The sequence below is a fragment of the Cibotium barometz genome, chromosome 35, assembly GCF_041138505.1.
Source record: "Cibotium barometz isolate CiBa-2024 chromosome 35, ASM4113850v1, whole genome shotgun sequence".
NCBI classification, from domain to species: Eukaryota; Viridiplantae; Streptophyta; class Polypodiopsida; order Cyatheales; family Cibotiaceae; genus Cibotium; species Cibotium barometz.
In genome coordinates this window covers 49,897,766-49,923,840 of record NC_141080.1, presented here as the reverse complement: position 1 = coordinate 49,923,840, position 26,075 = coordinate 49,897,766, and the positions used below count along the sequence as shown (strand labels likewise).

The 26,075-nt window shown below is 43.5% G+C and overlaps 2 protein-coding genes across 5 annotated transcripts; one reads left to right on the top strand and one right to left on the bottom strand.

Moving 5' to 3' along the window:
• The first annotated feature begins 890 nt into the window (after positions 1–890).
• LOC147618562 (uncharacterized) lies at positions 891–17,905 on the top strand. 4 transcript variants are annotated; one of them, XM_086775012.1, is made up of 3 exons: positions 891–1,041; positions 17,001–17,267; positions 17,440–17,905. In XM_086775012.1, exons 2-3 carry the CDS (start codon positions 17,016–17,018, stop codon positions 17,536–17,538), a joined length of 351 nt encoding a protein of 116 aa, XP_086631138.1. In that variant the 5' UTR covers positions 891–1,041; positions 17,001–17,015; the 3' UTR covers positions 17,539–17,905. The 4 variants fall into 4 exon arrangements, with proteins under 4 accessions (XP_086631138.1, XP_086631139.1, XP_086631137.1 ...); XM_086775013.1 differs by lacking the exon at positions 891–1,041 and adding an exon at positions 1,137–1,161; XM_086775011.1 differs by lacking the exon at positions 891–1,041 and adding an exon at positions 1,162–1,208.
• Positions 17,906–19,265: 1,360 nt separating this feature from the next.
• Positions 19,266–22,283, bottom strand: LOC147618561 (uncharacterized). Its single transcript, XM_086775010.1, has 3 exons — positions 20,576–22,283; positions 20,132–20,447; positions 19,266–20,046 (listed from the first exon to the last, which is right to left on the bottom strand). The coding sequence occupies exons 1-3, from the start codon at positions 22,006–22,008 to the stop codon at positions 19,567–19,569; spliced, it is 2,229 nt and encodes a 742-aa protein (XP_086631136.1). The 5' UTR covers positions 22,009–22,283; the 3' UTR covers positions 19,266–19,566.
• Between the last annotated feature and the right edge of the window lie 3,792 nt (positions 22,284–26,075).

The following is a 26,075-nucleotide window of genomic DNA, read 5'->3' as shown; positions in this document are numbered from 1 at the left end:
AAGAAGCATATGAAAAGGACATGCACAAAAGTGGTGGGTTTAAAAGATGAACTATCCGAAATGAACTTGGGAGATGATAAGAACCCTCGGATGGCCTAGGAAAGTGTCAAACTCACAAAAGAATGGAGGCATAAATAAAGGATATTGACCCTAGTTTTTGTCAATGTAAAATCAATCTTAAGGAGGGTATTGACCCTAGTTTTGTCAATGTAAAATCAATCTTAAGGAAGGGAAACTTCACGATGTTATGCCAGCTCCAATTTTAAGGTGCCACGAAATGCTTTCATAGCTTTCAGCTAAGTGACAGACCCAATGCAACTAATGAGTAATCCTACGTTAGTAACAAGCCAAACTCCGTGATAGAAAGGTTCAGTTTCTAGGGAGATTTATCCATCTATGATGAGAATGACATTGATAAGAGTATAAACAGAAACGTCTCTAGCTTATGTTTCAATGACGAGTGAATTGAAGATCATCGTGGTCTTTGTATTACATCTTGGTCTCATGGGTCATTTTGGCCTTTCGTAGATGTTTAATATAAGTCTCCCCCCACCTCGAGTGCACGTGATAGTTCTGATGAATGAATACATCGAAAAATACATGTAGCAATCGCTTATGGAGCTTTTGTAGAGAGCATGAAAGTGGAAGGAGGTGGAGCTTGAAAGCGAGTGGAGAGGAGAAAAGCCGAGGAGATTTGGTGCCATCATTCTTGCCGACAAGTGTTTGATGCACTTGAACGTGGTGTGGCAGGTAAAGAAGGAAAAAGTTTTTGACCAATATCGCAGGCAATCACATATACGATTTGAAGGGGTGCGGGCTGTCGAACCATGTGGGGGGCCGGACAATAAGCAAGGAAAACCTGAGGGTAGGGTGAGTCCGGTCGTCAATGTGAACCCTGCCTAATTTACACGTCACAGCCCGACCTTTCACTTGGTGTTCGAAGAAGCCTTTCTTTCCAAGGCACCGTATAGATAGAGACCTCTTCTATTTGTTGTGCTTTCCTAGCGTTTCTTCGAGCTCGTTTTCTGCGCAGTTTTCCAGGTACGCTCTCTCTTTTCTTTTAAATCTACGTCCTGTGTAAGGATCGTTACTTTTGTTGCAAGCTGGTTCTCGGACTTCCGCAGAAGGCTATTGGGAGCTGTTTCTCCCTTCATATTTCAGGTTTCGTGCTCTTGGTATTCCATGATGAGATTTCCATGGACAGTTCTGTATGTATCACTCCAGTGAGATAGTTTTGATTTGTTTTATTTCATTTTCCCTTCCATGATGAGATTTGCCATTGTTTTATTTCATTTTTCGTTCCATGATGAGATATGCCATGGAAATTTTCGTACTTTGGTCTCATAGGCCCATTGGGTCTTTGGTAGATGCTTTCTGTCTCTGGCCACACATGGACCAGTCCCTAGAGCAATATGACCAAGATATGCAGGGCAAAGTGAATACATGACTAGTTCTTCACACCTCCATAGGTTCATAGCAGTTTACAAAGCCCAACACAAGAATCTCACACCCCTAAAGGCTTTATAGGAGTTTACCTTGCATTTTGAGTTGATTGCAGTGGAATTGAGTGTACCATCAGGTATTCGACTTGGACAATGTTCTCGAGCACTCAGGCAGGTGTAGGCTTTCACATAGGGGCTGGTTGACTTCTTTCAACTGACTATACAGCCACGTGGGTAGCCCGTAAACATGACAATAGTTTTCAAGCATACACACATGTATGCAATGCACCATTGGCATGGACAATCTCCGTTCATGAAGTTAGTAAAGTAGGTAGGCATTTCCGGGCATAGACAAAGGTCACTTAGGCCCATTGAAAAGCTTGTATCGTCCAAGATACATGCAAGGATCCAGGACCCTGTCGGGCAGCGCCAGTCCAAAGCACAAAGCTCAATGCAAGGGTGGACCATTTGGATAGCCAAATGGTGACACCTGTGACCTATTGTACACGCCAGGCTAGCACTCCTAAAGAGGAACGCTCTGTGAAGTCCAACACTAAGGAAAGTAGATGACTGTGACGATTTTGCCACCCATGTATATATATGCATCAATGCCATTGGTCAGATTGTTTTATTGCTGTCGGCGAGGTCCACAACCTATGGTGGAATTCCTAACGAGGTGGGGCTCTTTTTTTTTCTAGCAAGGTTACATTGGATTTTTGTTAGTGGGGACACTATGTCATCGCAGCCATGGCATCATTGCCATGTGACATTGACATGTGGTAGTGCCATGTTGCACCTTGCGCGTGCCCATGGGCGTGTACATGCTATCCTACAGGTGTGGTGTGTTACAACTCATGCGGCCTATGGGGCAAGCCAAACAGGCGCCCACCTGGTTGGCCAAGTGTGCAAAGAAAGGGTGCCCATGTGTGAACCATGTGAAGGGCTTTCAGGGGTACGATTGGTCTGTGACCAGTTGCAGCGGACAAGCCCTCTATCCCCTATATTAGGGGTCCTTGTCACCCATATCACATCTATGCCCAAGCATCTCTTCTAGGCAGCCATAGGGGAGCAAGGGAAGGCTAGTGCAAGGTAGAAGGTCAAGCAGGCTACAGAGGCCACAAATACGTAGAGTGTCTGGCAGCCTCATGTTCCTGCACTTGCCTGTAACATATCCACAAGGCATCAAAGTGCTAGATGCACAGTTTAGTAAAAAAATAATAATTTAGGGCACCATATATTATGCACACGTGTACACATGCATGTATATTATCAAATGATGTGCTATGCACTAATCTACCTAGGGTGGATTATAAAGCATATTAGTCATGATAAGACTGTTAATTAAATATTAAGATTGCAAAACAACGTATGCTAGCACTAAATCATGAAAATGAAGCAAAGAGACACGACTGCTTTCCATTAAACATTGAGCCTATTTGTAGGCTTTAGGTACAATGGCTAGCCCACAATCATGGCCTTGATTGAAGGAAAAGCGGTGGAGAAAATCTAGGAAGGTGGAGATGATTTTGGCAAGTGGAAGATGTGCCTCTTGTATCCTTTAATAAGGATAAAAGGCTAAAGTAAAAGTATGTCTCATCATTTGACTCTTAATGAGATAATGTGAAAATAACCTTAGGAGACTAAGCACATGTTTGGAGCATTATTTCTAACACCCTTCCATGAACCAAACATGGAAAAAGACAAAAAATGGCTAAGATGACCTAGACTTGAATGCCCTCCCACAATCAAAGGTAGCTACAAAGCTTGAGATACAATGGTTATGATGACCAAGGTGAGTTTGCCATACACAAAAGTGGCTATCTCACTAAGCTAGATGCCCATATAAAAGATGGTACATCATATAGAAAACTCTTGGTTTACAATGCCAAAAAAAGAGTACCTAAGCATAAACAAATAAAAAGATGTGAGAGTAGAATGTATTGGAATAAATGGTTTAGCTTTAGGATTATCTTTAACCTTTGTGGTGGGTGCTTTTACAAGGAGTAAAAGGGACTAGATAAGCTAGTCAGAAATAGGTGTCTAGGTGGCATGGGTGTCACATGGCATGGGTCATGTGGGCACCCTATTTGAAGAGGTCTTGGAGGTGGCCTTAGATGCTCTCAAGGGGCACTATACATCATGGGTGATGTCATGGAAGTAGGCGCCTTCTTCATCCTCTCCCTATAAATTGGGTGGCCACACTTAGCTCCTTGGAACCACTGTTTAACTCTTGTATTAGCACTTGAATAAAAGGGCTATGTGCCTAGTTCTTTGTGGACTACATCTTGTGTTTTCTTGAGTTATCTTGTTGCTTAATGTGCTTATGGAGTGCTTGTAGTTGTGGGGCTATTTCCAATATGGTATTAGAGCCATGGCAACTCTCTCTATGTGAGGTTTTTTTCTAGCTATTGGTCAAGTACTTTGTAGAGCATATCTAGCTTGTGGTTGAGCTCTTTGTGATGCATGTTTGGGTAGGAATTAACTTTGTGTTAATTTCCTAATTCATGTTTTCAATGGGACTTATCCTCATGAAAGAAGTATCCCATGTGTGTGTGGGGCTACTTGAAATGTTTAAGTTCTCATTAAGATTCATGTCTCTCTAATCATCTTCTACTAAGTATGCTCTAAACCTTGTTGAGAGAAAGAGGGAGTAGTGCTAATAATACATTAATCTTTTTTTTGAAAGAGTACCCATCATGCTAGATGAGGCTTCTATGTGAGGCATTTGCATCATGTTGGATGAGTTTTTTATGTGAGGCATTTGATATTCTTTGATTGCTATAGAGAGAGAGAGAGAGAGAGAGAGAGAGAGAGAGAGAGAGAATGGTGTGTGTGTGTGTGTGTGTGTGAGAGAGAGAGAGAGAGAGAGAGAGAGAGAGAGAGAAATGGACTCTTCGAGTGTTGGCAAGGAGAGGAGCCAACTAGCCATTACGAGTTCGCCCATCTTTTTCCTCTGTGTACTGGCTTAGAGAATCAACGCAAAACAGTTGTTCAGTGGCTCTCTTCCAAGGTCACTCTTTCTCAGAGATTTTGAAGCACGGCAGAGTAGTCATAAGCTCAGCAGAACTCAGACAGTACCCTTGAAGGTTTCCCTCACAACAGCCCTTCCTAGTCGTCTTGCTTCCTCGACCTGCCCTCAACCATCGAGTTACTGATTTAGGGTTTGCAGCTGCTGAATTAGGGTTTGCAGGTACTGAATTAGGGTTTTCAGGTGCTGAATTAGGGTTTGAGAGAACGGGTTTTCTTTGCTTTTGTACATGGATTTGGATGACCCGGCTGCTGCTGTTGGTGGCATGGCTGCCAATAGCCTTAACATGGATCTTATTGAGGAGATGATCGAGAAGGATGTGGGTTATGCTTCAGATGCCTCGGAGCAACAAAAACGTCAAAGGCTTGATGTTGATGCAAGCTACACTCCGGTGAATGTTGGAGAGAATGCAGAGGAAAGTTCTCAGGTACCTTCTCCGGAGTTTGCACGTTTGCTGCAGATCACTGGTGAGCTTCTGCAAGAATATGTGAAGCAAATAGCGTGCAAATGGCTGCAGTAGATAATGCTGGTGTGGCTGATGTATGCATGGAGACTCCTTTGTTGCTACAACAACTAGCAGATTTTCATGATCGTACTGCCATCTTCTTCTGTATTGGGCGTATTCCGTTGTTGCCTCGTCTTAGAGCATAGTTGGGCCGCTTGGTGTCGCCTGAGGCACTTGAGGAGATTTATGATGGTCCGAGAGGCTTTTATGAAATACTTTTTCGCACTTCGGAAGCCCGTAGGGCAGTCTTGGAGCAGGTGCCACTCTTTTTGGATGGGCAGTTGGTTCATGTGGTTCCGTGGAAGCCTATGGCAGAGTACCAAGATATGTTGCACCAGGCTTACCCAGTTTGGGTTGAAGTGAAACAATTCCCACCAATGTTTTGGCGTGTTTTACCAGGTCTCATGCGAGGTATCGGTGATGTCTTGGTGGTGCCTCGAATGACATCTAGAAACCGAAATTGTCTATGCATGTTGTGGGATACTGGGAGACCTAGGCCGACACATTTGCGTGTCAATATGGCTGGGCTGCAACCTTTAAAGTTTAATGTATGAATTGAGGTGGGATACATTTGCTGGCCACTGTTTCAAATGTGGTGAGATGGGCCACTTTGTCTCCGAATGTCCTAAGAAAGAACAAGTTGTTGCTACCAAGGATATCGTTGATGGGCAGTTGCCCGTGGAAGATGAGCATGATGCTCCTTTTAATGATGCCCAGCACATGGATGTACATGTGGATGTTCAGAATGAGGTTGAGCATATTCATCCCCAGATTCTGCTCTTTTATGGTGCCCATTTGGTCCCCTTTTGCATGGCCCTTGCTTGTGGGCTGGCCACCCCTTTTTTACTATTGTTTTGGGATTTTTCCCAGCCTTTCTGGCATTTCCAATCGGCCATGTCCATTAGCTACAGTCGGCTTGTTTATCAGCTCCAGTCGGCCAGCATTCCCTCACTATAAATAGTGGGTGTTGGCCTCTCTTTTCTCATTCAGTCTTGTACATATTTTGCTCCCTCACTTATGAGACTATTTGTGTCTCTTGCTTGGGACTGTTTTGCTTCAGTATATTCAGCATAGTTCTCTCCATATCTCTCTCTCTCTCTCTCTTGCACTCTCTGTTCAGCACATTCTAGTGCCACTCTGCTTCCGCTCTAAGCACTCTTTCATGGTATCATCGCTCCCGGTTTAGCAACCTCTTTGCTGCCCCAAATTCAGCCCTGTTTTCAGCACCCTCTCCTTTGCGTTTTCTTACAGATTTGCAGCCCTTTGCTGCTGCGTTTTCTGGACAGCACCCTGCTGGTCCTTTTCCTTCAGATTGGCTTCATCAACTCAGCCATTAGGTACTTGTTGACCAGCGTTTTCTTTCCCACTTGGAGATTGGACAATAGGTGGCCTGTTTTATACAGGACAGCAGCCTTTCTTTGCTGCGTTTTCCTCTCCAGTGGCCCTTTCCCTATGCAGAGGGGGCTTGTGGTGTTGCAGGCTTTGGTGGCACTCTTGGTACCTGTGGAGGACACTTCTTCTTCAGAGTTTGTGCATTTTTTTGAGATTGAGCCCAAGCTTTTGTGATGGCTGCACTGATTTCTCTTCATATGTTTGTTGAGTCTGCCAAGTTGGATGGTTCCAACTACACCCTATGGAAGGTGAACATGAAATCGGCCTTGCGTGGCGTGGATCTCTGGGATTGGCTTGTAACACCAGCCGATGCCACCCCTCCCACCCTTGCTTCCGGTGGTGCGACTCAAGCACAGATTGATATTTGGCAGTCGAATGATCGACGTGTTTTCTCCTTCCTGATGTTGAACTGTTAGGATGCTGTTCTCTCTCACGTGCGTACAGCTGAGCTGCACATGAAGTTTGGAAGGCTTTTGCAGATCTCTATGAGATTAAGTCTCCGGGTCGGATTTTGGCGTTGGAAAAGCAACTTATGAACTTATCAGGATGTGCGTTTCCATCTTTATCTACTTTCATCTCGAAGATGAAAGATCTCCGGGACGAGCTTGCTGTTTGTGGCAAGGATATCTCCACAGAGGATATAGCTATTCGGCTGCTCTCCAAACTTCCAGAGAGGTTTGATGCATACTTTCAGCATCTGGTATCTTCTCCTCGTCCGGTTCCAGTTACTTGGGAGGAAGTTCTTCCCTCCATTATGCAGATTGAGTCTCGCTTTGAGGAGCGGACTGGCACCTCCAGTGGCCCCGATGGAGCTTTGGCAGCACGAGATAATGGGAAGACTCAACAATAGAAAGGAAAAGGGGGTTCTGACAAGAACTCCAAGGATTCCGACAAGGATAAAGACAACAAATCTTCAAAGAATAAGGACATTGAATGTCATTATTGTGGCAAGAAGGGTCACAAGTCACCACAATGTCACAAGAAGAAGTGTGATGAAGCAGCAAAGAACTCTTCCTCAACGACGGTGTCTCAACCCAAGAAGGATGATGGCATTCTTCTCTTAGCAGGTACTCGGTGTATACTTGCTCTTGCGACTTCTCAGTCACGATCTTGGATTGTTGATAGTGGTGCTACTGCTTCTATGACACCCCATCGAGATTGGTTGGAGGACTTGATTGCTAGATCAGGCGAGATCACTCTAGGTGATTCTTCTTCTGTGCCAGTGCATTGTCATGGCACTATTCCCATCTTCCGTTCTGACGAGGACAAGAGGTACTTCTCTGACGTTCTGTATATTCGAGATTTGGCTTTTAACCTTTTGTCAGTGAGTGCCCTTACAGCTCAGGGTGCGGAGGTGATCTTTTCTCGTTATGAGATTACCATTCGTGATAAAGTGACTGGTAGCATCTTGGCTCAGGGAGTCCAAGATAGTGGTCTCTACAAGTTGACCGCTCTACTTTCTTCTGGTGCTTCTTCTGCTCTTTGGCATGCTCGGTTTGGCCATTTGAGCTATCAGCTTCTGCAGTGAGCCTCGAAGAGTGGGTTGGTTTAGGGATTACCGACCATCAAGGCTCCGTCTTCTGCTTGTTCCTCTTGTTTACAGGGGAAGCAACACCGAGCTTGCTTTCTGAAGGAGGCGACACATAGATCTTCGACATCACTTGCTCTCATTCATGCAGACTTATGTGGTCCTATGAGTACCGTGCCTTTGAGTAAGGCGTTGTACATGCGCGTGATGGTGGATGATTTTACCAGATATACTTGGGTTTTCTTTCTGAAGACCAAGGATGAGACTTTTCATCACTTCTGTGATTGGAAAGCTGAGGTGGAAAAAGAGACCGGTCACTCGGTCAAGGCTCTCAGGACCGACGGAGGGGGTGAGTTCACATCCCAGGAGTTTCAGCAATATTGCAAGACACATGGCATTCGGAGACAGCTTACTACATCATATACTCCATCACAGAATGGAATTGCCGAGAGGAAGAATAGGACCATTATGGAGATGGCCCGTGCTATGCTTGAGCATTCTTCATTACCTCGACGTTTCTGGGCTGAGGCGGCTTCCACTGCTGTCTACATTCAGAATAGGTCTCTTGCTGCTGCTCTTCCTGACAAAACTCCATATGAGGCTTTCCATGGTGAGAAGCCCTCCGTTGTTCATTTCCGGATATTTGGGTGTACGGCGTATGTTCATGTGCCTAAGGAGCACCGCTCCAAGTTGGACTCGAAGTCTCAGCGCATGACTTTTCTCGGATACAGCACTGTGTCCAAGGCATATTGTCTTTATGATCCTCAGGCCGGTAAAGTTGTTGTGAGCGGTGATGTGGTGTTCGACGAGACTCCTACATCTTCAGAGGGGGGTGGTGAGCTTCTTCTTCTTGCACCTCTTCCTCCTCCTCCTCTTGTTCCCGCTGTTTCTGTAACACGTCCAGCTGAGGATACTCAGTGAGATGATGATGACCCTACTCCTCCTCCGGCGAGTTCGAGCAGATCTGTACCTGGTTGGTATTATCAGACAGTTCGTGACTTTGGGTTACGTGAGCTTCCTTTTGCTCCTCCGCCTGGTTTTCTTCAGTGTTCTTCCAGAGTTACAGGGAAACAAATTCATGAGGGCAACATGTTTGTTGGCCATGTCCATTAGCTCTAGTCGGCCTGTTTATCAGCTCCAGTCGGCCAGCATTCCCTCACTATAAATAGTTCTCTTTTCTCATTCAGTCTTGTACATATTTTGCTCCCTCACTTATGAGACTATCTGTGTCTTGCTTGGGAGTGTTTTGCTTCAGTATATTCAGTATAGTTCTCTCTATATCTCTCTCTCTCTCTCTTGCACTCTCTGTTCAGCACATTCTAGTGCCACTCTGCTTCTGCTCTGTGTACTCTTTCAAACACAATGTCACAGGAATCCCTAGAAGCCTGTAGCTCCAAGAAGATAATACCCTCAAAAGAAAGAGTCCATTTGTCCCAACTTTGTACCAAGAGTAGCCAAATGCTCTATGATAGCACTCTCCTCGAAGGTCGACATCGCCAGATGTAAGAACTCAACCCTCTGAAAACTGATGTCGGTACTCCACAAGCCCAACCAAATCCATATCCCAATCCTTTAATCCCTGGAAGTACCACTATGCCCCAGGCATGATCACGGACACACCTGACCACAATCCAAAATCCTCACACAGAGTAAGGGAAATAGCAGTAGTGGTAACTGAAGTAGTAGTAGCCTCCTCAATAGCAGCACACAGCGTAGAAGCAGGCTCCTCCATAGAAGGCAAAGGGACTAGCAACACATCTTGGTCACTGGTTGACGAAGAATGAGTCGAGGCGAAGCAATAGGAGACAAATCCTCCTCAGAAGCTGTGAGCAAAGATAGCCCACTGTCTTCGTAAAAAACATTACTAGAGATATCATCCTGGCAAGGAGAAGTATGCACAGAAACTGAAGGAAACTGAAGGCAAGGCAACATGAGGAACAAACTCCTCAGATGTAGTGAGCAAAACTAGCCCACTATCCTTCACTGCAGGAACATCTCCAAAAGAAGTATCCATAAGATCATTGGCTGCATAGCACCCAGAAGCAGAAACCATTTGCCGATCACTGGCATCACCATACAGGTCACAAAGCAACTGGCACACATAGAAAGTAGAAGCATCATCAGGAGCATAGATGAAGTGTCGAAGAACCAAATCTTGACAATTCAGGAGGAGAAAGCCATAGATCTGTCTGTTAGTCTTCCTCCACCGACACACATCCTCCGCAGAGGCAAGGTCCGGCAAACACTGATTCTTGTACGAAAGAAACTCCATCAAACCATACTCCTTGAGAATAGAAGTAACCTGCAACTTCCATGATTGAAAGTTACCACCATCCAACTTGTCTGCCTCATCAAGGAAATAACAAGAGAGTGGTACGGGAGCCAAATTTGAAGTTGTCATCATTGATCCAATCAATAGGACCAACCCTCATAAGATAAAATTGTCCAAATCAGAAAACGCTGATATAGGTTCCTTCCTCCCACCAAAACGCAGCCCTAAGAGGCTAGACAGCACCCGAAAATCCTCCTGTAGCAAATAACGCAGAAGCTTCTGTCAACTGTACCTCCAACCTTGAGGTCACTAGAAGAGGGAAGCAAAAAATGCAGATTTGATATAGAGAGGAAAGGCAGCCACACATGGCCTGGGAATATGGTGTAAGAGGGTGCAAGAGGGAAAGGCATCAACAAGGATAGTAGCTTTGGCTCTCCTCAAGAAAAACGCACAATCTTCAAAGAAGAAGTGTCCTCCGCAGGTACCAAGGTTGCCACCAAAGCCTGAAAGACCACAAACCCCCTCTGCAAAAGGGAATGACCACCGGAGAGGAAAACACAGCCAGAAAAGGGCTGCTGTCTTGAAAAAACAGGCCGCCTATATCCAAACTCCACGTGGAATGAAACGCTGATCAGAAAATTACCTGATGGCTGCAAGCGATGAAGCCAATCTGAAGAGGAAGTGATCAGCCGATGCTGTCCAGAAAACGCAGCAACAAAGAGGCTGCAAATCTGAGAAAAACGCAGAGGAGAGGGTGCTGAAAATAGCGCTGAATCTGGGGCAGCAGAGGAGTCGCTGAACCGGGAGTGATGATACCATGAAAGAGTGCACAGAGCGGAAGCAAAGGGGCACTAGAGTGTGCTGAATAGAGAGTGCAAGAGAGAGAGAGAGAGATGGAGCAACTATGCTGAATATACTGAAGCAAAACAGTCCCAAGCGAGAGACACAAGTAGTTTCATAAGTGAGGGAGCAAAATATGTACAAGACTGAATGAAAAGTGAGAGGCCAGTCCCACCTATTTATAGGTGGAGAGTGCTGGCCAACTGGGACTGAATATGCTGGCCGACTGGAGCAGATGAGTTGTGGCCGATTGGTTGAAGGGAGCTAAAGAAGCTCAGCTGAAACAGTTAGGGTTTCATGTGGGAGACAAACACAGAGAAGAAGGGAGAGAGAGAGACGTGTGGGGATAAGTCAACTCACAAAGTATGAGTGTGTGACTCCCCTATCACACATGTATATTTGCTCTAGTACACATAGTGCACTCAGTACATTAAAAGTACTAAGTGTACTATGTACTATAAAACTTATGGGCTTGTACACACTAGAAGGGTGGGCATAATGCCTTTACCCCAACAACCTCCCACTTAGGCAAAGTGCCCTTAAATGAAGGAAAAGAAAAAATCAGCATGTACATGATAATATACGAGGCCATATCAAGGCTGAAACTGGCCTCATCCAATGCCCATCAAGTGTCTGCAATGAGCAAACCGCTCTGGAGGCAAACTCTTCGTCAACAGATCAGCCGGGTTGTCATCCGTATGAATCTTGACAAGCTAAATCAGCTTGTTCTCTATCACCTCTCTGATGAAGTGACACTTCACATCCACATGCTTCGTCTTTGCATGAAAGACAGGGTTCTTTGCCAACTGAATGGCACTCTGACTGTCACAATGCAACAATGGAATATCCCCTGTATAACCCAAATCAACCAATGCCTCCTTGCAAGCCTCTGTGGCTGCAATATACTTGGCCTCTGTAGTAGATAAGGTAGTGTACTTCTGCATCCTGGATATCCATGACACAGCAACTCCTGTGAATGTAAACACATAACCGGTAGCAGACTTCCGGTTATCTGGATGACTGGCATAATCCGAATCTGTGTAACCATGCACTAATGCATCCTGTTTGCCAAAGCAGATGCACATATCCTGTGTGCCCTTCAGGTATCTCATGACACCTTTCACTGCTTCCCAATGCTTCCTTCCAGGGTTGGCCATGTATCTAGTAACCACTCCCACTGCAAATGCAATGTCCAGCCTGGTAGCAACCATGGCATACATGAGACTGCCACAAGCTGAAGCATACGGAATCTTGGCCATATCAGCCCTGTCACTATCCGACTGTGGGCTGTCCATAGCACTGGGTTTCGTTGAAGGGAGCTAAAGAAGCTCAGCTGAAACAGTTAGGGTTTCATGTGGGAGACAAACACAGAGAAGAAGGGAGAGAGAGAGACGTGTGGGGATAAGTCAACTCACAAAGTATGAGTGTGTGACTCCCCTATCACACGTATATTTGCTGTAGTACACATAGTGCACTTAGTACATTAAAAGTACTAAGTGTACTATGTACTATAAAACTTATGGGCTTGTACACACTAGAAGGGTGGGCATAATGCCTTTACCCCAACATTGGTAAAATACCAAATAGGTTGGAAAAAATCCCAGAAATATATGGAAAAAAGAGGTGGCCAGTCCATAATCAAGGGTCATGCAAAAGGGACCAAAAGGACACTAGAAATGGGCAGAAACTGGGGATGAATGTGCTAACAGGTACGAAGTATCACACATGGTCCATAAAAATGCAAATGGCCATGATAGAGAAGGACTATTGGACCATAACAAAGGGTGATTACAAGAAACCAACCAGGGATGCAGAGGCACAAAAGGTCTGGGAAGCACTTGACATGAAAGCTTTGGCTTTCCTTGTCAAAGGATTAGATGACACTCAAATACCACAGGTAGCAAGTGCTGCTTTAGCTAATGAAGCATGGACTAGGCTTAAAGGTATCTTTGGTCAAACTAACGTTGCCTCAAGATTGTGGTTAAGAAAAAGACTGTATAGACTTGACATGGGAGACAAGGATAATGTTGCAACCCATCTCAGCAATATAAGAAGTCTTGTGAACCAACTTTCAGGGGCAGGGGTAATCATTATCGAGGAAGAGGCCGTCTTTGTGTTGCTTTCTTCAATGCACCCAAAGTTTGACAATGTGGTTGGTGTTATTGCCAACCAATCGAATTTAACCCTTGTTAGTGCAGCATCTCATTTGGTCATGGAAGAAGCGACTTGGAGTTTCAATTGATGGCATTGAGTCCGCAAGTGTGGAGGTACCAGTTACAGAATCTGCCATGATGTCCAAGGAAGAGAAGAAAAAGAAGAAGGGACCCAAACTGTGCTTGTACTGCAAGAAGAAAGGTCATATGATTAAAGACTGCTTTTAGAAAAAGGCTGATGAAGAAAAGTTGAAGGAGATTAAGGACAAGGGCAAGGAAGAGGCCAACACGGTCATTATTGATTTAGACTATGCTTTTAAGCAAAGGACTGAATAAACATTGTAAATATTTCTAGCCAGTGGGCATTTTTATGTTTTTGTGTGTTTTCAAAGAACTTGAACTTGGTAAGAGCTTACCGTGCGTGGTGAAGCTAAACCAAGAGGGAGTATTGGAGTATCTTTAATCTTTGTGGTGGGTGCTTTTACAAGGAGTAAAAGGGACTAGATAAGCTAGTCAGAAATAGGTGTCTAGGTGACATGGGTGTCACATGGCATGGGTCATGTGGGCACCCTATTTGAAGAGGTCTTGGAGGTGGCCTTAGATGCTCTCAAGGGACACTATACATCATGGGTGATGTCATGGAAGTAGACGCCTTCTGCATCCTCTCTCTATAAATTGGGAGGCCACACTTAGCTCCTTGGAACCACTGTTTAACTCTTGTATTAGCACTTGAATAAAAGGGCTATGTGCCTAGTTCTTTGTGGACTACATCTTGTGTCTTCTTGAGTTATCTTGTTGCTTAATGTGCTTATGGAGTGCTTGTAGTTGTGGGGCTATTTCCAATAGAATGGGCCAAGTCCATCAAAAGGCATAATCACAATCATCAAAGCAAAGGTTGGTCTCATGGGTGGCCTTGATGGAGAGTCTTCTTCTTTCTTCTCTTCGGCAAGATAGGCTTTTTGGGCCTTCTTCTTTTCATAACAAGCACTTGAAGGTCTTCTTGGTTTGAGGAGTGGCTTTCGAGGATGAGGCTTGTCCTTTGACAAAATAAGCACCATCAACATGGTACTCATTCTTCTTTAGAATCCTTTTCTCTTGTTCCAAGAGAAAAGCTTCAATGTCGATGAGGGATGGAGTTGAAAGATTTAAAAGAGTTGTTACAAGGGTTGAATATTCATCAAGATGTGACACAGCAATTTTATCATCATCTTCTATTTCCTTCTTGTTTCCTATGAGTTGTGTTAAGGGGCTTTTAAAATCATTGATGTGGGCAGGCATAGTAGTTGTGGGGTTCGTGTGAAGCCCAAAGAATTTCACTAGGAGACTAATCTTGATGTGTTTACATGTAGCACCAAATAGTTTGTCTAGAGTTTCCTATGCATTTTGAGCTGTATCACAAGTGTAAATGTAATGTACAAAAGTGTCATCCAAGTGTTTCTCTATAATTCCTAGTGCCTTATCATTCTTTAAATCCCCTATACTATGCATAATGGAGTTGATAGTTATATAGTCTTGTGGGTTGACTACCATGAGTATATAACATGCACGTTCCTAAAAGGTGAATTCAGGCATGTTTCTGGATTCGTCTAGATATATCATTCTTTAAATCCCATTGTGTACTACTCTCTCTAGTAGTAAATCTTTCCTCTTTCCCTTGAACAATGTTCCACAAGTCCTTTTTCATGAGATTAAACTTCATCTTGGTTTGCCAAGTGTGAAAGTTTTCCCCTCTAAACTTTTCTCTCACCTCACTAGGAGCCATAGCAAGGTCTTACCGTTTGCAAGAGCAAGGGTAGTGTCTAATGCTTCACAAGCTTAATTAAGTTGACGGAAAAAAATAAGACACAAGTGAAAAATAATTCCCACAAGAAAGTTAATAACCCATGTCTTCTTTTATATTGCTTGTCTCATACAAATGAAGGTTTGATGCAAGATAAGGACCTAGTCCTATTTTAATGGCTTCTTTATAGTACCAGGGTTTTTTTGGATTCCATAGCTTTCTAGGTGCCTTATTAATGCTTCTTCTAACGGCGGGTAGCTTCTCTCTCCTAGAGGTTACTTCATGTGAAGATTTGGAGGGTTGGTTGACCAAAGAAAATGATGAGCATTCACTCTCATAAGATGGAATATTGATGATTTCAACCACACTCTTGCTAGTGGACATAGCTATAAGTCATGAAGCTATAAGAAAGAGTTATGTGCTTTAGGAAGAAGATTTTTACCCACAGAACTAGATGCTAGATAAAAAATGGCAAGTTTGTAAAGCTGGTGATGTTTCTAATGTAGCTCATCATTCATGAAGAAAGGAAGCCCAAAGATGTCCTCATTTTTGCCTCCATGTGAACATCTCCCAATGTAAGGCCAAGTGTAATGTAAATAGAGATTTTTGTTAAAAATAATAAAAAAAACACGACAAACCAGTTAATTGATTTGCTGACAGCTGGACGATCTCTCTTCACCGCCAGGTGGTTGCTCTAGATGTACCCAGATGTAGCCGCGGTACTGTAAGTGGCTTTGTGTCAGCAAGCTTGACATAAGGCGTCTGCAACTGCAACGGTGGTTGGATATGCTTAGCAGATCGTGGATCAGTCTCGCCAGCGACAGCAGTAGAAGCAGAGGCAACAACTCGGCAGTTAGATGGCCATGTATGACCTTTGTCAGGTGACAAAAGTGGTGAAGTTGCATAGCACGTCAAACCAATTTGGATGTAGGGTCTGCCAGGCGGTGAAGATGAACACTAGAAGAGCATCAGGTATATTAAAGCCTTGCTAGTGCAGGTCGCTTACAGTAAAAACAACTTGGAGAATTTGATCGCTAGTAGCTCTGATACCATATTATCAAAAGATGTGCTATGCACTAATCTACCTAGGGTGGATTATAAAGCATATTAGTCATGATAAGACTGTTAATTAAATATTAAGATTGCAGAACAACGTATGCTAGCACTAAATCATGAAAATGAAGCAAAGAGCCATGACTGCTTTCCATTAAACATTGAGCCTATTGATAGGCTTTAGGTACAATGGCTGGCCCACAATCATGGCCTTGATGGAAGGAAAAGTGGTGGAGAAAATCTAGGAAGGTGGAGATGATTTTGGCAAGTGGAAGATGCGTCTCTTGTATCCTTTAATAAGGATAACAGGCTAAAGTAAAAGTATGTCTCATTGTTTGACTCTTAATGAGATAATGTGAAAATAACCTTAGGAGACCAAGCACATGTTTGGAGCATTAATTCTAACAATGCATGTGTGGAAACTCAACTCAAGCGTCCTGCACATGTCATCAACCCATGATTATTAGATCTGATATCATTAACCATAACTGCCCATACCTTATTTTGATAACGCTAGGCCTTGAATTAATCTATACGTATAAAAAATTCCTTATTGCTACACACATACATACATGCATGCAATTCATATAAATGTTGTAGATCAACATAGGCCAGGACAGTAGTCCAGAAACTTATTTTAAAATTTAGGCAGCATACACATGTCCTTCATTTTGATTTAAGCAGGAAAATTGATCTTGAAATTTAACACTATTATTGCATTTTGGTCAACCGGCTCAATTCATTTTAGAGATGCTTTCAACTTACCATTTTGGATTTCAACGGGCTGAAGGATGAGCTGAGGCTACCCTTTCCCGAACACTGGGCCAGAGATGTGCATTTATCATGAGTTTCCTTTTATGGGCTTTATGTATTGACCAAATGTGGTGCTTTTGTGTGAGTTCATGCTCTTGTTTAATTCTAGATTAGTTATGAAGTGTGTGTGTATCGTGCCATGTTATTAACTTAGGTCACTGGGGGCTACTGAACAACCCGATCTTCTGGTGCAGTTATTGGGGACTCCAATGACAGACATGGCGTCAACTGATGGCTCAGATGTATCAGCAGCAATGGTTTCCAAGATGTCCAACGGCTCTGGTTCATCGACACCTCAACCACCTGCAGCAGCAGCACCATCATCATCTCCTCCTCCTTCGTGCAGAAGGAAGAAAAGTGATGGCGCATCTTTTGTGCAGGACATCAGGGATCACTTCGATGAGTTTGTTCACGCTTCCATGGATGAGCACAAGGCCTGCTTCAAGAACACTCTTAAGAAGGTAAAAGATATTGCCCTTCGAAACCCTAACCCTAAAGTACCTTGGATTCTCTGTCTGGACAAAGGTTCTCTATGCAAGGATGATCTGATTCTCTGATTTTAAAGCTAGGGTTTTTGTAGTGCAGCACCATTGTGTTTAGTTATTTGGTGATCTGCTTTCACTACACTTGCAGATGTTTGGATCTTCAAAGAATGTGGTAAATGAGTCTGCCTCGCCACCTGCCCCTGTTGAAAGTGTGCTGCCGTTAAACTCAACAACATCGTCTTCATAAGCCAAGGTGTAAGACGTGTAGCAGCCTTTGGGGCTTGCAATTAGTTTTGTGCAAAACCAAGAGGGAGAGGGGATGCATTTTACTTATCCAGATGATGTAATTAGAGTCAAGAATTTACTAGATAGAACTTCGTAAACAAGTGTCTTTTTGTAGTCCAATGCCAATTGTATGGATCCCCCCCGCCCCACAACGATCCAGCCAAAAGCAAAGCATAGTTTTAATCTTTACTTGTTGCTTTTTGGAGTTTACTCGGATTAAATTTGATCCCATTGCGATGCATGCATCAGAACAGAACTGTGCTTTTGTCACATTTGGATTCCGGGCGGTGTGCTGAGAACAGTTGCCAGTAAATAATCTTTATCTGTCATTTTGCCACTCAAATTAAAAGGCTGTTAATTTTGAAAACAGAACAGTGTACTTTCATTGATTGTGTTTTTTATGATTCAAAAAACATCAATAAAAGGAAAAAAACTGATTTTGAAAATTTTGAGGTACAATGGTCAATCATCATGCAGCATTATTGATGAGCAGTAAAAATGATTTTGTGAGGGCTATGGGAGGAGGGGAGTAGTGCATATGAAGCTCTCCTCAACATGTTTACTAGTCTTATTCTACCATCAGGTAGTGCAGTGGTATACTCTGTGCACTATTAAGGATCTTATCATGCGCAGGAAATTGTGAAGAAGGCTATTACTCATTCAAACCTAAAGGCCCTACAAAATGCAAGCAAGTTGCAAGTGCTCTAGAGATTTAAGCTTAGAAAAAATGAGAGTATTATCTTGTTTTTTTCAAGTATTAAGAGGTGGAGTAATCACTCATGTTTGAGGGGAATACAAGTTAATTGTAATTTTAATTCACAACTTGGTTGGTGGATGCAGCCCTCAACAGAATGAATGTTGGCATCACCATGTCAATGATATAACAAGGGCTGTAATACCTTGCAGGACCTTGTAGTACCGTGAATTATGAGCAATGTGAAGGAAAAAGTCAATGCCTACACCAGGGAGGGTGGGTGATGGACAAAGGCTATACAGTTTTTAATCAATAGTATTTAATCAACCATGGGCGAGTTGGGTGTAATGTTGATGAGTAATGTGTCCCCCTGTTTTTGTATTTCTCCATGTTGCATTGTGCTTTGCACCAAGTAAAATAGGATGTGTATTTTGTGCACTACATCGAGTTAGAAAACCACAAAATCTAAGAACCAAAAGTTAGAAAGAGGGTAGCCTCTAAAATATAGACCAAGGTTTCATCCACTATGAGCGTATCAGCTTGGTCCTATGTATGAGGATGTGTCTTGGATATAGCTATGAGATGTTAAAATATGGACCTGTGACATGTTGGGAAATGAAGGTGTAATGATATGTTCTTTCTGATTTGAGTGTGTGAACCTTAAAAGATAAATAGGTTTCATTGAGTGGTTGACTTTGAGAAATTCTAGGAGTAAACTTGAGGGAAATTTAGGGGATGGAAGTGCACATGGTTTCCTAGGTTTTTTTAATGATTGATGATTTAAGCAAGCTCATAGTAACCTGGACCGGCAGAAACGGTCGGTTCGGACCGGGTCGGAAACGGAGTTTCCGAGTTTCCGCGAGGTCGGAAACGGCAAGAAACGGAGTTTCTTTTGAATTTATTTTAGACATGTAAAAAACATGCATAGAGACATCCTATTAAATAAACTTATGTCAAGAGATGCAAAAAACATGCATAGAGACCTCAAACAAGACACATCAAAGACTCAAGTGGACATTAGAATCATAACACTTAACAGAATGTAGATAATGCCAAATGGACATGTATGATGTCGCGGCAAATTCATGTGAACCATAAAAAACTAAAGGCTGAAGGCCGAAGCATACATAGCAAGCTGCAAATTGTGATCATAATACATCATACATATCAGCAATGATCATCAAACTTGGGAGTCAGAGGTTCAAAAACTACAAAATAACCGACATGCCGGCTGTCCATAATCCCTAAGGATAAGAAAAACTAAACAAAAAACATGGAACATCAGTGAATCAGTGATCACTGCTGAGCCTCATCTGAAGCACCCGAGGAGTCTGAATCCTCCTGAGAGTCCTCATGGCTCTCGCGTGTGTCCTCACTGCAAGAAGATGAGTCCTCTCCAGTAGCCTCCTCTCTAGCAGCACTAGTACTAGCTGCAGCCGGCCTCCCTCTCCTACGACGACCACCACGTGTGTCGTGAACTGGTGTTGTGGCCTCCTCGTAAAGCAAAGTGTAAAGATCTCGGTCCTCTTGTAGAATTGTGGGAATATCCCGCACCTTCTCAATGTCAATCTTGTCGACATTCACTTGCATTGGCTCAGGACCCATAGCTGCCCGCTCAAGAAGCTTCAAGTTACAATTGCAGAAAACAAGACGCTCAAGTTGGGCTGTAGTCAACTTGTTCCTCCTCTTCGTATGGTAGAGCGCCCATGTGCTCCAATTCCTCTCACAAGTTCCAGAGCTGCAATCTTGTGAGAGGACTCGAATGGCAAGACGTCTCTGTTCAAAGAGCAGATTTAGGATTAGTACATTATACAAATAAGGTGTCGCCGTTAAAGCTTAAGCGGAGGGACTTCTTACTCACCAACGTAGGCACACCATGTCCATATTTCTCCCACCATGAGACCGGCTGAAGCTGCGTTTCTCGAAGTTTTGCAGTAGGTCTTGTGAAGTAGCCAGTGTTGTTGCGGAAAGCAAGGAGATCATCCTCTAAGCATCGCAACATCTGCAAATTGCCACCACACCATTTCTCCACATAGGTTTGGAAGTCATCGTTTAGCTCCTCACACTCAAGCTGATCCTCGCTACGCCATAGAGGATGCAACACATGAGCCACAGCATGGATTGGTCTATGAAACCAAACCCAACGGTTTTGCCAAATCTGCTTGATCTCCGCGATTCTACAAGTTACAAGTAACAAACAAAACCAAAGAAAGACTTTAAAGTTATAACTTAGAAAAGAGCCAAGACAAAAAGGCAATTTGGCAAAGGCTCATGAGCCATGAGTCATGAGCGAAGAAGTACGTACCTCTCTACAGATAGGTAGGCATTGTTGTCTAGTGCCTTCCCGATCCTATCCATGTACTCATAAATGAGGCCTAGTGTACTCCCCTCCATGTCCGTGATGCGCAAGACCGTGTAGATGAGATTTAAGGTCTTCACTAATGCCTCTGCCTCTTCCCACCATGCTTCATTGAGGATCTTGCGTCTAAAATCCACAAACTTTGGGGTCATACTCTTACCCGACTGGATCCATGCATCACAACTAATAGTGCGAATCAGATTTGGCCGCACACGAAGAAGCCGCTCAAGCACTATGAACATGTATGCAAACCTCGTAGTGGATGGCTTGAGAAGCTCCAAGGTACTATTAGCCCTGTACATGCTCAAAACCTTTGGTCTTTGTGTCACAAATTTGACAATGCTCCTCGCGGTGGCAAAGATTTCACTGACCCAAAAAATTCTCCCCAAATCCTCAATCAATAAATCAAGACTATGGGAGGCACAAGGGGTCCACACAATTGTTGGGAATGCATCCTCCAACATACTCCCCATGGAGACACAATTGCTTCCATTATCCGTAATAACCTGCACAACATTTTGTGGGCCAATCTCCTCAATCACCTTCTTGATGTGTGTCCAAATAAAGAGACCTGTAACGGTGAGACCCGCAGCCGATGCATCAATGGCCTTGTAAAACATGGTGCCTTTGCAAGAGGAGATAAGCACATTATACACATTCCTCTTGCGTACATCTGACCATCCATCACATAAGATAGTGCAGCCATATTTCTTCCATGTTTCTTTCAAAAACTCAAGCTGGCCTTCTACGTTGAGTTTCTCCTTCTTTAATTCTCGTGTGCGGATTGTCTCAGCCGAGGGACCCTCCCACTCACAGCCAATGCGGCTAACGGCCCGCATGGTCTTCTTCCATTGTATGGTGCGAGCCACATTGAAAGAGATAGCACACCGTATAAACAAGCGCGTGACCTCCCTTGTTGCCTCCTTCATGGCTTGCTTTTGCAAGCCTGCTGTAATGCTTGCTCTTTGCAATGAACCCTTTGCAGGCACTTCCACACTAGGTAAAGGTGTCCTCTTTGCACTAGGGCCCTCACCCACACTCGAAGATACATCTGTCTGGCTCTCAACTCTAGTCCTCTTTGAAGAGGCCACTTGGCTCGAGGATGCTTCACCTGTTGCATGTGCTGCCATATGTTGCTCACCAACATCCAAACCAAGGCGTTGCTTTCTCCAACCCTCAAGTGATGCCAATACATCGGGCGGCACATTTTGACATAAAGCGACATCTCTGCCTGGGACATGCCCCAAATGGTCTTTTACCCGGGTCACTGAACCTGTTTTTTCATATCCACAAAAATTACATTTCCACTTGCGGGAACCCCCACCTCCGACATATCCATCCCCTTTTGTTGCATACTGCCAATAGGGATCTGTAGGCATAGTGAGACTTGAAGTTGAAAGCACTTACCCTCGAGAACACTTGCCCTTGGAGGCTTGGAAGTTGGGCCTTGAAGCCTTGAAGAATGGGCAGCCACCTGTGAGATTGGAGAGCACTGGAGCAAGCTGCCTGCAGAGTACAGGCCTTGGAGCCTTGTGGGGGGCACTGGGGGCAAAGGCTTGAGCCTTAGGGCCTTGGCCTTGAGCCTTGGCCCTTTGTGGTGAAAAGGCGCAAGGTTCGAAGAAGCGCAGCGCCGCAGGAAAGGAGAGCGAAAATGAAAAAACGCACGCGGCCCCCCCCCCCCGTCAAAACCTGAAAAAAAAAAATACGCGGAAACGGCGTTTCCGCCGGCCTGCCGTTTCCAGAAACGCCCGAACCGTTTCCTGGGGGCGGAAACGCCGTTTCGTGCTACTATGAGCAAGCTTTTAAAGTATCTGTTTTTTGGATTCCAGTTTTGTTTATGTTGTTATATTATGGCTTCCATTGGTATATTTTTGTTGTTACACTTCCACCACCATGAATCTTAGCATAAAACAAATGACCAACCTCATGGGTCTTGATAGTCAAGCCGCAACCAACTCTTGTTGAGTTGGTGTCAATGTTAACTAGACTATTTCATTTGTATTTTGTTTTCCTTAACGTGGTCCCTTCAAATTCTCTTTGTTCGTCAGAGCGTTGTATATTGGGTTACTATTGGCTAGTTATGCTACTCGTTATCACAAAAAATGACAACGGACCTATCCCGGGCGCAACCATATCACCAAGTAGCTTTTGAAACCAAGCTCTCACAAGCTACCATAGCAGTGTACTTGTACTTTGCTTCTATACTCAATAAGGCAACTATCTTGGCTATTTCTTGATGCTTTTCCAACTCATAGAAGCACTCCCAAAAGAAAACATAAAGCCATTGATAGATCTTCTGTCTGTGACACTACCAGCCTAATTAGCATTATTTGTGTATCTATGTACTTGTATCTCTATGCCAATCTCATAGAAAAGTCCACATCAACTATGAACTTTATGTACCCTTGTTAATCAATCTTGCCTTATACCTAAATATTGAGCTTGACCTTATACACCCACTTATATCCAATTGTCTTTCCTTAGGCAAAGGACTAACTCCCATGTTGCATTTGTATCCAATGTTGGCATCTCGTCATGCATGACATCTTCTCATTTTGTTTTTCTAAGTACTTGCTCAAAACAAGTGGGATCCAACTCCTGTATTGCTTTAACTATGTAAGCATAATAATGGGCTATATTTTCATCATATCTCAACTTGCTCAACCTGTCAACAGGGTATCTAACCCTTCTCGACTTGTGTATACTTGGATCACTACCAGGTGTCGTAAAAAAAGTGTACCTAACTCTCATAGACATGCGTACACTTGGATCACTGCCAAGTGTCCTAGAAAACTATCTATCATATCTCAACTGTCAACTGGGTATCTAACCCTCATAGACTCGTGTACCCCTAGATTACTATTAGGTGTCCTAAAAAGGCCCTGGATCTCCTTGCACCAAGAGTAATCACCACTAACGAAATGCCAAGCTCCTCATTAAGGCTCTACTCAGAGTCACACTAGTCACCATCCATATACGAGTAACCTGCTTGATAGATCAAGCATAAAAGGTTGATCTACCTTTTCCTTTCCTTTGCATGATACATGTGTACTTACATCTGTCCTCAATTGACTGACTATGGACTAACATTGGATCCACTCCTAGCCCTCATTGCTAGAGGACTCTCTAGATCCACTAAGTACCTGTGATTATTACTTCTTAACCCATACTAATGATCCATGATCCCAAATTTTGGATCTCCTCACGACCAGACTGTCGATCTCACCAATCCCAAAATTTATAGCTTTGATCTATTGATCCTCTGAATTGTCGATCTTAATTATGGCCGATTCTAACCTTAGCTCATTCTTTTTAGATCACCATCTAGTCGGATCTTCGATCCCAAAATCTACCACTCGAATCGTTGATTCCAAAATCTTAGATCGTCGTAACATCAGATCACCAATCCCAATCCTTCGATTATCTGCTGGCTTTTGGATCGTTAGGTCTTTCAAATGATTGGATTTTTAGATTACCTCATTTTTGGATCGCCCGATTCCAAATTGTCTAGCATTTAGATTGTTCACATATTTAGATCGCCTAAGTTTGGATCACCAACCAACCTGCTCGTGGATGATCTGAGACTGAGATACCTATATAATGCATAAAGTCCCAAGAATTTTCATTTGATTGATGATTCCGATTCAGAAAGACCAGATTCTGGCTAAATCATTGACCATCATTAAAATTTATAACATAGAGCATAGGCACACTTTTTGCAAAAGTCTCACAATCAACAAATCAATAGTCTTGGAAGTGTCAATTTGCAACACTATCATTGCGCTCGATTGCAATCACATGAAGAGGTATTTGATACATTTCACTCTTTGCAAATTTGTGCATTGGCATAGCTCCCACGACTAGCATAGTGGAGAGTGTACCGGATGCATTAGTGTTTGTGTAGGTTTAATTGCTCATTGCATTGGCATAGCTCCCACCATGGATAGCGTGGTGGAGAGTGTACTAGATGCATTAGCATTTGTGTAGCTTCAATTTCTCATTGTAGGGTTGCAAAGGGGTGAGCTCCACAATCAAAACTTTGCCAAAAGTTTGGCAAAAGGTCTGCAGTCCCAAGGCATTGCAAGGAAGCCCATTACGGAGAAGTGCATTGCAAGGAGGGAAAGGTGCTTAAAGGAGCCCGTCAGCCCAGACTCATCCCCAAGTCAGCCGGAGTAGATGTTGAGGAGGACCAGTTGATCCTCGAGGTGGCTATGCACTTGCCAAATCTGGTGTTGCAGCACCATAACCCCACCCAATACTTCCACTTAGCCCTTTAGGTGATATCACTAATGTTCATTATATCAATCCAAGCATATGCCTTGGATCAACCCCTTAACCTTCACATGTTCATAAAGCTATGCCAAAAGGTGCCATGAGAATATATGCACTTGGTTAACATGCTTAGCTTTAAAGGGGACATCTACATGGAGGAAACTTGCAACATGCAAACCAAAGGGTGTATACACCATATTGTGTCCAAAGAGAAAGAAACATCCAATGCTCTGTTTTTCACCACAATGCAGGTGGCTTATCCAACTTTCAATAGAATGGAGGGGGATGAGGCCCTAGGCTTCATTAATGAGCTAAAAAGGCAAGACTACTTGGACAAGAACCATAAGTTGGGAGAATAGGGCCCTGAAGAATCTAGTAAGGATGTTGAAGATACAAGCCAAGATGTAGAAGAAGGGGAAAAAATGATGCCCTCTCGCACTATCGTTAGATGAGAAACGAAAAGATGCTGAAGCATTCTAGAGAGTTGAAAAAGAAGAAATCAATAGAGTTGAAAAAGAGGAGAGACAAGCCCTAAGAGGTAGACTTCCCAGATCTCAATACAAAGGAGCTACCATAGCCCTACAACCACAGCTACTATAGGAAGGAAGCCGCAAAGAAGGAGGTGAGGTCAAGAAGTCGCAAAGAAAGAGGTGAGGTCTTTCTAGGACTAATAAGAGAACCACACTACAATGGGCATGAGACCTCTTCTACTCCCTGGCACCCCCACTTTGTCTTTTAAAGAAGAAGAGATATTACCTAAAATGATTCCTCTCACGCATACCTATAATTCATGATTATGTTGAAACCATCTATAGGTTGGCAAAGAATCTCTCCCATATAGAGGCATATTCATGACATTCACAGTACAATGGAAAGGCATAAATGCCCTAAATAAATGTTTACAAAAAAGATAAAAAACCATGGAAATATAGCCAAAAATGTGCCAAAGTTAGGCTTCATAAATGGTTTCCTCAGTACTTTATAATTCAAAAGAATTAAGTCTTTGCATAGAAAAAACACTCCTTTGTGTGCTGGTCGAGCGAGTTGACCCTAGTCTTCTTTGGTAGGAGGATCCCGGCTCGTAGATGCAATGCCGTCAAGGAAAATGTCATCACCAACAAGCCTTACTGACCTTAAGTGCATGAAAATGTTTTAATTGGCAAAAATGTCAATT